This window comes from Erinaceus europaeus, chromosome 10 (assembly GCF_950295315.1).
Source record: "Erinaceus europaeus chromosome 10, mEriEur2.1, whole genome shotgun sequence".
NCBI lineage: Eukaryota > Metazoa > Chordata > Mammalia > Eulipotyphla > Erinaceidae > Erinaceus > Erinaceus europaeus.
This window is the reverse complement of record NC_080171.1, coordinates 123589395-123601526: the sequence shown is the minus strand read 5'-3', so window position 1 is coordinate 123601526 and position 12132 is coordinate 123589395. Positions and strand designations below refer to the sequence as shown.

Sequence of the window (12132 nt, the reverse complement as noted above, 5' to 3'; positions counted from 1 at the left end):
ACCCAGGATCTTTCTGGGAAGCAGAAGGTGGGAGTTGTGGCTTCTGTCATTGCTTCTCCACTGGACATGGGTGTTGGCAGGTGGACCCACACCTCCAGCCTGTTTCAATCTTTCCCTAGTGGGGTGGGGCTCTCTCTCTCTCTCTCTCTCTGTCTCTCTCTTGTACACACACACACCACCCCAAGAGGGGAGGAGAGGAGGGGAGGGAGAAATTGGGAGTGGGTGAGCCCTGTTGGCAGCGGAACAGGCTAAGACTGGGGCATCTCAGAGCCGCAGTCCCTGGGCCCCAGGCAGCTGTGGGTGGACGGTTACCGCCCCTGAGTCAGCCTTCCAGCCCCACCCGGCGGGGACTGCACCTTCAGCCCTGGTTCCTCCCTTAGTGGCCCCGCTGGGGACAGCTGGGAAGCTGACTCAGTCAGCCTGCATTGGTCTCTCTGCAGTTCAGCCCGAGGGCCTCTAGCAAAGCGTGTGCACACACTTTACTTCCTGTCCCTGGTTGTGGCCTCTTCAGAGGCTCGGAGGGTGGATGGGCTCCCTGGGAACCCACTTTCAGCTTTCCTTAAGTGCAGGTGCCTGGACACTCCCACTCCCAACCCCCTCTCAGACCAATTTTACTCGATTTTTAAATTTATTTTTAAAGATTTATTTATTTGAAGGCTGGGAGAAGATAGCATAATGGTTATGCAAAAAGACTCTCATGCCTGAGGCTCCCTAGTTCCAGGTTCAATCCCCATACACTGCCATAAGCCAGAGCTGAGCAGTGCTCTGGACACACACACGCACACACACTCACACTCACACACACACACACTCCACACACACACTCACACTCATAAACACACTCACACACACTCACACACACATACTCACTCACACTCACACACACTCACACACACTCACACACACTCCACACACACACTCACACTCATAAACACACTCACACACACTCACACACACATACTCACACACACACACACACTCACACACACTCACACACACACATTCACTCACACACACTCACACACACTCACATTCATAAACACACTCACACACACTCACACTCACACACACTCACACACACTCACACACACATACTCACTCACACTCACACACACTCACACACACTCCACACACACACTCACACTCATAAACACACTCACACACACTCACACACACATACTCACACACACTCACACACACTCACACACACACACACTCACACACACTCACACACACATACTCACACACACTCACACACACTCACGCACACTCACACACTCACACTCACACACACACTCACACACACACACACTCACACACACTCACACACATACTCACACACACTCACGCACACTCACACACACACACACACTCACACACACACACACACACACTCACACACACTCACACTCACACACACTCACACACACACACTCACACACACACACACTGACACACACACACTTTAATTTTATCTACTGCACCACCTCCTAGTTCCCTTCAACTAGACTTTTGAGAGTTGACTTCCTCTTCCTCCTGCATTTCCATCTCCTCCTCCTTCTTTCTTTTCGATAGAGCGTAAGAGAAAGCAGCTGGTGGCTGGCGGCTTGACCAGACTAGCTCCTCACCTGGTGTCACCTGGTGTGGTTTGCACTCCGCAGGGTGAGCTGTTTCTCCACCCTGAGTCTGGGCGTTTTTCATGCAGCTCCCTGGTCGGGGTGCTGTCCCTTGGTGCCCAGGTGATGCAGGTGGAAGTAGGGACTGATCTTTCTTTCTTTCTTTCTTTCCCAGAGCTCAGGCATGAGAATCTGTTTGCATAGCCATTTTGCTATCTACTCCACCCTATTAGTGATTCAATATTGATTTACAAAATTATAAGATAACAGGGGTACAAGTCCACACTGTTCCCACCCCCAGAGTTCTGTGTCCCCAGTCCCTCCCTTGGAAGCTCCAGCAGGTCTCCCAAGGTTGCAGATAAGGGTTGACTGTTATTTCTATAGCCATCTGTCTACATCTGTATGTCTTTCCCCATGGCCCCATCTTCTCTCCCTTTCCAAGCCACACCTACACCTATCTCTACATCCAATTCCCTTTTCTTTCTGTGGTCCTGATGGAGCTGGAGTTCAGAGCCCTCTGGACTTCTTCCCCTGGCTGTTTCTCCCCTGCTGGAAGCATGGGTCAAAATCCTCTCGGGGGAGCAGAAGGTGGGAGTTCCAGCTCGTGTAACTGCTTCTCCTCTGGACATGAGTGTGGGCAGGTCGGTCCATACTGCGGGGGTTGATTTTCACAGGGGAAGAAGACCTGTCTGACCTTGGTACTGGCTCCCCCCCCCCCCGACGCGCCCCCCTGATAGCCTGGCAGTTGAGGCCTGAGGCCACCTCTGGGTTCCTGCCACTGCTCACAGGGAAGCTGGAATGTGAGGTTTCCTACGGCTGGAGGTGGCCTCTGACGGTTCCCAGCTGCCGCCGCTCCCGGGAGACCTCTGGGAGACTTGAAGGGTGATCGCAAGACTCCACCTGAACTCCAGAGCTGGAAACCGGAGCCCCTCAGGCTCACTGCGAGGCTGGCAAGGGAGTGGGGTGTGAGTGTGTGGTGGAGAGGAAGCCCCAGGGGACTCTCCTCACTCGGCTCCAGAATGACTGTCTCGAGGAAGCGCTGCTGCAGCTGCAGTGTGCTGGGGACGGCGCTTTCTGCCCCGCACGTGGGCGCGAGTCCTGTGCACACCCCCCGCCCGCCCCGCACACAGCTGAGCGCCTGCCGGTCCTCCCCGTCCAGGCCCGGCCTGGCCGCGGCCGCGGCCGCGTCCACAGGGCTCAGTGCGGGCTGTCCTCTCCTGGCGCAGGAGCAAACCCAAGAGCAAGCTTTTCACATTCAGTTTCAAATGCCCAGAGGAGCGAGGTCTCCCGAGATGACACATTTTTCTAGCATTATGCTTGCTGAACTTGAGACTGCGAAATAATGCAATGGACATCTCTCTCTCTTTTTTCTCCTTCCCCCCCTCTCTCCATCTCTCTTTTTCTTTCTCTCCTTTCTTCTTCCTTCCTTTCCCTTTCCTTTCTTCCTTTTCCTTCCTAGCTTTTCTTTCTCTTCCTTCCTTTCTCTCTCCCTCTCTTTCCCTTTTTATCTCTCCCCTCTTTCCTTTCTTTCTCTCCCTCTTTCTTTCATTATTCCTATCTCCCTCTTTATCTCTATCTTTCTTCCTCTCTCTCTCTCTCTCTCTCTCTCTCTCTTTCTTAGGATCAAGCAGACTTCTTGTATGTGGGGGGTAAGGGTTGAGGCTACTGGGTACTTGTGCCAATCAGACTTTCTACAAGTGTAGGCTACACAGGGACAGTGACTACATTTTCCCCAGGACATAGGGTTGCTTTTTTTTTTTTTTAATGTTGTGGTTACTATTATCATTGTTATTGATGTCGTTGTTGTTGGATAGGACAGAGAGAAATGGAGAGAGGAGGGGAAGACAGAGAGGGGGAGAGAAAGATAGACACCTGCAGACCTGCTTCACCACCTGTGAAGCGACCCCCCTGCAGGTGGGGAGCCGGGGGCTCGAACCGGGATCCTTACGCTGGTCCTTGTGCTTTGCGCCACGTGTGCTTAACCCGGGAGGCTGACAGCTGGGCAAGAGGACCCTCTCCCTCCCTGAGATTGACCTCCTGGGGGAACCCCAGGGCTTCTGGGCTAGACCCAGGAGGCCAGCGACTCCCCCAGGCCCACCTAGAGACAGCAGCAGGACCCTGCTGTGTGTGGATTCTCTGTGTGTGGGTCCGTCTCTGGGACGGGCCAGGGTCCATATGAGCTGTGCTGTTCTCTGGCAGGTACCGGGTGAGCTTCAGACCCAGATATGTCACTAGGTACAAGACAGTGACGCAGCTGGAGTGGAAGTGCTGCCCTGGCTTCAGAGGGGCAGACTGCCAAGAAGGTGTCAGCCACCCCATGAGGAAGCCTCTTCCCACGCCCTCTCGACCTCGGAGCAACATGAAGAAAGCCACAGGTAGTAGATCTGAGCTTGGCTCTTCCTGGTTGCTTCTCATGCAGGGGTTAGCTCACAGCGGTGAGCTTCCTACGGTATTCGCTCAGGGAGCAGCCCGTTGCTTTCAGTAGACACACGGGGAGACACTTATTTTCAGAAGGCTTGCAGTCTGGAGACAGAGATATGCTGAGCACGTGGCTTTGTTGGGATCAGCTCGTTGCGAAAGTCAAGACCTTAGAAGTTAATACCACAGATAACAGAAACTTTCATTCTTCTGAAACTTTCAGTCTGAGCAAAGGAGGAGACACTCGGGGAATTATGAACACTTTGTACATCTTCATCTATAAGCTCCCATGAACCTGAATTTTATTTTATTTTATTTTTTATTTTTTTTAATTTTATTTATTTTTTTTTTGGCAGTATGGGTTAACTTTTTTTTTTTTTTTTTTTTAACAAAACCATAGGGTAGGAGGGGTACAACTCCACACAATTCCCACCGCCCAATCTCCATATCCCACCCCCTCCCCTGATAGCTTTCCTATTCTCTATCCCTCTGGGAGCATGGACCCAGGGTCATTGAGGGTTGCAGAAGGTGGAAGGTCTGGCTTCTGTAATTGCTTCCCCGCTGAACATGGGCGTTGACTGGTCGGTCCATACTCCCAGTCTGCCTCTCTCTTTCCCTAGTAGGGTGGGTCTCTGGGGAAGCTGAGCTCCAGGACACATGGGTGGGGTCTTCAATCCAGGGAAGTCTGGCCGGCATCCTGATGGCATCTGGAACCTGGTGACTGAAAAGAGAGTTAACATACAAAGCCAAACAAATCCCAAAGCTTGGAAAAGTGGAGAGGAAGTATTAGGGAGGTACTCACTGCAAACTCTAGTGTACTTCTGCTTTCTTACTTTGGTGCCATACTCCAAACTCAGTCAATTTCTGCTTTGCGTTTCTACTTTTTTTTTTTTTTACATGCATAACATTCCCCAGATTCCCATTTAACAGTACAACCCCCACTAATTCATCATTTTTCATGGACCTGTATTCTCCCCACCCACCCACCCACCCCAGAGTCTTTTACTTTGGTGTAATACTCCAATTCCATTTGAACCTGAATTTTAAGGAGCTAAAATGGTGTTTTAAAAATTGGTAGATAGAGTGGAGATAAGACAAAAGGAGGGGGGTGAATCCTGGAAGGCCTCACTCAAAGGTGGGACAGAAGAGGGGAGGTCTAGCATGAAGCTCAGGCTACCTGCCACAGTAGTCAGGGACTCCACAGCGGAGGAGAGGCAGGAGAGGACTGAAAAGGGCCTGGGGTGGGGGGAGGTGGGTAGTGGCACACCTGGTAGAGCGCACGCGTTGTTAAGAGCCAGGTAAGCTCAAGCCCTGGCCCCCCCACCTGCAGAGGGGAAGCTCTGTGAGAGGTGGAGATGTGCTCTCTCTCTCTCTCTCTCTCCCTTTGTAAGGAAAATGGCTGTTGGGAATGGTAGAGTTGTATAGGCACAGAGTCTGGGGTGACTTTGATAGACAGAACAAAATAAACAAAGGTGTGAAGACACAGCAACACAGCACAGGATGCTGGAGGGAGACTCCAGTCAGGGCTGGATGGTGCAGACACCCATTATGGTGGGCAGATAAGAAGGTGTACTCGGTGAGACTCTCTTGTAAATCATTCCCTCTAACAAATGATCTAGAACTGAGAGAGAGAGAGAGAGATGGGGGGGTAGAAGGAGGGATGGAGAGAGAAATGGTTAACAGACTCATTCTTATTCTCTTTGGGCTGAGATAGTCACAGAACCAATTTAGAAGTATTCAATGAAGTTATTCTTGAATTTTTGTCTGAAAAAAGAAATTGAAAGGAAGTAGCACACACTGAATAGTTAAGGATAAAGAGACACTTTCCCTCTGCTGTAGACCCTTGTTTCAAGTGAAACAGTAAGAGAATGAGTTTTTTGTTTTTTTTTTTAATTTATTTTATTTATTCCCTTTTGTTGCCCTTGTTGTTTTATTGTTGTAGTTATTATTGTTGTTGTCGTTGTTGGATAGGACAGAGAGAAATGGAGAGAGGAGGGGAAGACAGAGAGGAGGAGAGAAAGATAGACACCTGCAGACCTGCTTCACCGCCTGTGAAGCGACTCCCCTGCAGGTGGGGAGCCGGGGTTCGAACCGGGATCCTTATGCCGGTCCTTGTGCTTTGTGCCATCTGCGCTTAACCCGCTGCGCTACAGCCCGACTCTCAAGAGAATGAGTTTTATCAGTAAAATCCTTTTGGTCCCTTTGTTCTATGTCACTTTATCTTTCTTCCTACTGGAAGCATCTATCTGTGATGTGTTTGCTTATTTATTCACGAGAGCGTGCAGGGCATCACTGGCACACAGATGGGGCCAGGAATCAGAGCCTGACCTCACGCTTGCAAGACCAGGACCCCGCCTGCCAGTTGCCTTCTAGTCTGCCTTTTTTTTTTTTTTTCAGTATTTTAACTTAAAACAATTTATTTATTTTTTAAATTTCTTTATTGGGGAATTACTGTCTTACATTTGACAGTAAATACAATAGTTTCTACATGCATAACATTTGCCAGTTTCCCATATAACAATACAACCCCCTACAACTAGGTCCTTTATCATCCTTCATGGACCTGTATTCTCCTCCCCCCCCATCCCAGAGTCTTTTATTTTGGTGCGATACGTCAACTCCAGTTCAGGTTCTACTTGTGTTTTCTCTTCTGATCTTGTTTTTCAACTTCTGTCTGAGAGCGAGATCATCCCATATTCACCCTTCTGTTTCTGACTTATTTCACTCAACATGAATTTTTCAAGGTCTATCCAAGATGGGCTGAAAATGGTGAAGTCACCATTTTTAATAGCTGAGTAGTATTCCATTGTGTAGATAGACCACAACTTGCTCAGCCACTCATCTGTTGTTGGACACCTGGGTTGCTTCCAGGTTTTGGCTATTACAAATTGTGCTGCCAAGAACATACGTGTACACAGATCTTTTGGGATGGGTGTGTTGGGTTCCTTAGGATCTATCCCCAGGAGAGGAATTGCAGGATCATAGGGTAGGTCCATTTCTAGCCTTCTGAGAGTCTCCAGACTGTGCTCCACAGGGGCTGGACCCATTGACATTCCCACCAGCAGTGCAGGAGGGTTCCTCTGACCCCACAACCTCTCCAGAATTTGCTGCTGTTACCTTTTCTGATGTGTGACATTCTCACAGGAGTGAAACGGTATCTCATTGTTGTCTTTATTTGCATTTCTCTGACAATCAGAGATTTGGAGCAGTTTTTCATGTGTTTCTCGGCCTTTTGGATCTCTTCTGTGGTGACTATTCTGTCCAAGTCCTCCCCCCATTTTTGGATGGGGTTATTTGTTTTCTTGTTGAGTTTGGCCAGCTCTTTATATATTGTGGTTATCAGCCTCTTGTCTGATGTATGGCATATAAAGATCTTCTCCCATTCTGTGAGGGGTCTCTTGGTTTGGGTAGTGGTTTCTTTTGCTGAAAACACGTTTATTTTTGTTGTGGCACTGTCAGTTAAATATCCACATGCCGCTAAGCACAGCCCCACAGTCGCAGTGCCGTTATCCCAGAGGCCCTCTGTCTGTTCCTCCACCACGCCTCTGTTACCACGGAGTGGAAGAGTCCAGCTGGCTATATTATTACTGCATACTCATCTGTTTTAGTTATTTATATAACTCTTCCTACTTTGCATGCTCTGTATACAGACTTGTAGATATTAACCCGCTTAACCTTCTTTGTGCCCTACTGTATTGACAAAGCTGGTTTGCTCCTCCTCCCCTTCCTCTTCTTCCTCCTCCTTTCTTCTTCTTCTCCTCCTCTTCCTCCTCCTCCTCTTCCTCCATTTTTTGGTGATTTGCTTCCTATTCTCTTAGTGCCTAAGGTTTTGCTAATCTCTTTTTTGTTTATTTTACCAACGCATACTATGAGTTGATTTTCTTTTTATGATGCACCAAATTTATCTTTATAGTATTGTTTCTTTCTTTTGGCATATTTACTTGAGGGCATATTTCTCCATGTAAAATCGTCAACATCTCAATGTTTGTGTTCTCTGATGTAGCCGACTGCACCACAGTGAGGCACATGATTCTCTTGTCAGGAGAAACCAAAGGAATTTCTTTCTCTCTCTCCTTTCTTTCTGCCTTTCTTTCTTAGTTTCCCCAAGCGCTAACAGGCTTAAACAATGTCCATGACGTTCTTTAATCATAGGAAAATAAGTAAATCATAAAACAACAAAAGAACACTTAGGAATTGCTTGCAGGCTGACTCTTTGCTCTCACACTGTGCCACCCATAGCTAATGGGTGGGTCTCAGGGCCTGGCTGTGGTTTACACCCGGCAACCACAGGCGTGGCTGCAGCTGCCAAGGGTGGGAGCCGTGCTCACATGATAAAGTCGGCTGGGTAGCCCCTCCAGGGTGCAGGAGACTGTTGCATATCTTCTTGTGCCGTGTGCACAGCTGCTCAGGAAGCCTAGGAGGGAAGGGGGCATCCCCCCCTTTTAAAACTTTAAAATTTTTAAAAAATCTTCATTTATTTGTTGGATAGAGACAGCCAGAAATGTAGAGGAGGGGGGAGACAGACAGACACCTGCAGCCCTGCTTCATCTCTCACAAAGCTTTCCCCCTGCAGGTGGGGACTGGGGGCTTGAACCTAGGGCCTTGCGCCCTGTAGTGTGTACTTGGGAAGGTGTGTCACCACCCGGCTCCGGAAGGTAGCGTCTTTGCTTTGCGGCTGGAGAGATGAGTTCACAGAAGCAAGCTGAGTTACTCAGGGGCAGGCAGTGAACAGCAGAGTGAGATGCTTGTGTCCGTCAGTCTGGCTCCCGGGCTCATTCACTGTCCGTTGTGCCGCAGGGACCGTCTGTGTAAGGGAGGGGCTTTGTGAGTGAGGTTTCACGTGTTCCGTACTCTGCAAGGACTCTGCTTATTGTCTTGGGGAAAACTGAGTAAAGGTAGAGAAGGTTAAGCCGAGTCCGACTCTCTTTATAACAGATAATGAACCGGGCCCGGTCTCAGAACCCAAGAATAAGCTGCCAGCAACTCACGCCGTCGAGCCAAGTCACACTGTCGGTCCACAGCTGGAGAAGAGAATCCAGGTACTGGAGGAGAAGGTCCTGAGACTCACAAAGACGGTGCTCGACCTTCAGTCTTCCATTGCCGACGTGAATGGAAACCTCAAACACGGCGTTCAGGACGATGCCAGCAGAGTGGCACCAGGCCCCAGCAGCCAGCACCTGCAGCCGGGACCGAGCACGGAGATGGCCTCTCCCCCCGGAGACCCCAGCAAGAAGGAATCTGGCGTGAAGGACATCCAATCCGAACTGGCTGAGGTCAAGGATGCCCTGAAGACCAAGGGCGACAAGCTGGAAGAACTGGACGGGAAGGTGAAGGGTTACGAGGGGCAGCTCAGACAGCTCCAGGAAGCAGCCCAGGGCCCCACCGTGACCATGACCGTCGGCGAGCTCTACCAGGCCTACGTGGACAGCAAGATGGACGCGCTGAGAGAAGAGCTCGCGGAGGGGATGGACAGAAAGCTGGCGGACCTGAAGAACGCCTGTGAGTACAAGCTGCTTGGGCTCCAGCAGCAGTGTGACGATTACGGGACCAGCTATCTGGGGGTGATCGAACTCTTAGGAGAGAAGGAGGCAAGCCTGAAGCAAGAAATGAGCGACCTTCGATCTCGGTTGCCAGACGCCTCGGCACCGCCCAATTGCTGCAGCCGTGAGAAGGACGGCGACCTGGGCCAGCAGATGCAGGCGTTAGACCGGAAAGTCGAGAGCATCGCCGAGGCCACCAGGATGCTGAACGGACGACTGGACAATGAGCTCGAGCGCCTGTCGGCGCCGGAGCCCGCCGGGGACTTTGACGCGAGATGGAACGAACTGGACGCGAGGATCAACGTCACGGAGAAGAACGCAGAGGAGCACTGCTTTTACATCGAAGAGACCCTCCGGGGGACCATCCACCGAGAGCTGGACGGCCTGAGGCAGCTCGTCGATCGGAAGCTGCAGCCTCTGCGGGAGCGCCTGGGAAGCGTGCCCGAGGCGGCCAAGGGCAGCGGCCACGCCGCACAGCCCGGGCCCCCCGCGTGGCCATCGGTGTCGGGGGCCGAGAAGGAGAATGGCCGGGTGCTGATGGAATTAGCCGAGCTTCGGGGCAGGGTGCGAGCTGTGGAGGACGTCTGCCTGGACGCCCGGCCGGGAGAGCCACGCGGGCCGGGTGTGGAGGGCCCCCGCCTCCGGGGGCGGCTCAACGACACGGTGCCCAGGCGCTTTGGGGACGCCGAGCGGAGCCTGCAGAGCCTCCGAGAGCATCTCGGGCCCAGTCGGGGCGGAGAAGGCGCGGGAGACCTGTCGCAGGGGGGCGGGCGGGAGAGCGCGGGGGCACCCTGCCGCCAGCTGGAGGACAGGTGGCAGAGCCTGCGGGCCCGGGTCCGCGCGCACGGGCCGGGGGTCTCTGCGGTCGAGGGCAGGCCGGACGCCGTGGCGGGCGGCCTCGAGAGCGGCGAGGAAGGGCTCGGCAGGCACGCCAGCAGCCTGTGGGCTTGTGTCAGGCGCCTGGACGGCACCCTCCGGTCACAGTCCAGAGACATCTCCGGCCTGAGAAGCTCGCTGCAGCAGCTGTACACCCACGTCTTCCAGATCTCTACTGACCTGCGGGACCTGCTCCCATCTCCGCCGCCAGCCAGTAAGTCGACCTTCCCCTTGGCGCTACTATCATGACGCGCATCGTTATTACCATGTGCCAGATCTGGGGCACTTGGTAGAGTCACGGTGTGGTGCCGTGTGGTGTGGCCTCGGGGCCGCAAGGCGGGGGGGCATGAAGCAGGACGAGCTGTGCGACAGGCGGGAAGCTGAAGGGCGGCCGAGAGCGGCGAGCAGGCCCTTCCTGCGGGCGGGCTCCGAAGCCCTTGCAGGTCTGCTCCGAGGCCTGACTGTAGGGTGTCTGCCTCGGCCTCACCCCACTCTCCTCCTCCTCCCCTCCTCCCCTCCTCCTCCTCCTTCTTCTCCTCCTTCTTCCTCTTCCTCTTCCTCTCCCTCTTCCTCTTCTTCTTTTTTATTAATATTTATTTCCTTTTGTTGTCCTTGTTTTTTTATTGTTGTAGTTATTATTGTTGTTAATGTCGTTATTGATAGGACAGAGAGAAATGGAGAGAGGAGGGGAAGACAGAGAGGGGAGAGAAAGACAGACACCTGCAGACCTGCAGAAGCGACTCCCCTGGAGGTGGGGAGCTGGGGGCTCGAACCGGGATCCTCACTCCGGTCCTTGCGTTTTGTGCCACGTGCGCTTAACCCGCTGCGCCCCCGCCCGGCTCCCGAAAGGCTTTTTGTGTGACCCTCATGGTGTCTCTCAGCCACACGGCGTCCTCCCGAGCCGAGCGCGGCCGTGCAGGAGAGAGGGCTGCGGACAGCGAGGGGTCGTGCAGGGGTGAGGTGCCCGGCTCTGCACGGGGTCGGCTCAGCGGCTCAGGCGGCCTGCTGGGCCCGGCACCCGTGAGCAAAGCGGAGTTCTCCCAGGTGAGCTGGCTCTGCGCTTCCATTCCACACAGGAACCTACACTTTAGAGTTAGTTACATGACTCTAAAGCGTCATATAACCATAAAGCGTCACATAAAGCGTCATATAAAGTGTCATATAACCATAAAGCGTCATATGATTATAAAGCGTCATAGAACCACAAAGCGTCATATGACTATAAAGCGTCATATAACTATAAAGCGTCATATAACCACAAAGCATCATATGACCATAAAGCATCATAGGACCATAAAGCGTCATATAAAGCGTCATATGACCATAAAGCGTCATATGACCATAAAGCATCATATGACCATAAAGCATTATATAACTATAAAGCATCATATGACCATAAAGCGGCATATGACCATAAAGCGGCATATGACCATAAAGCGTCATATGACCATAAAGCGTCATATGACCATAAAGCGTCATATGACCATAAAGGGTTATAGTTCTGGAGGTGTTCGTTTCTTATTGCACAGAGACACAGAGGAATTGAGAGCAGAGAGGGCGACAGAGAGACAGAGAGACACCTGCAGCTCTGCTCCACCAGGAAGCTTGTGAAGCTTTTCCCCTGCAGCTGGGGACGGGCATGGAACCCAGGCCCCCGCCCCTGTGCTGTGTGCGCCCACCAG

General features: G+C 52.0%; 1 protein-coding gene across 2 annotated transcripts in view; it reads left to right on the top strand.

Moving 5' to 3' along the window:
* Nucleotides 1–12132, top strand: part of EMILIN2 (elastin microfibril interfacer 2) — a 49010-nt gene that overhangs the window by 23580 nt on the left and 13298 nt on the right. For both annotated transcript variants that reach the window (XM_060200740.1, XM_060200739.1), the window contains 2 exons: nucleotides 3816–3991; nucleotides 8970–10664. In XM_060200740.1, the coding sequence (XP_060056723.1) occupies nucleotides 3816–3991; nucleotides 8970–10664 (1871 nt within the window). The remainder of the gene's footprint in view (nucleotides 1–3815; nucleotides 3992–8969; nucleotides 10665–12132) is intronic.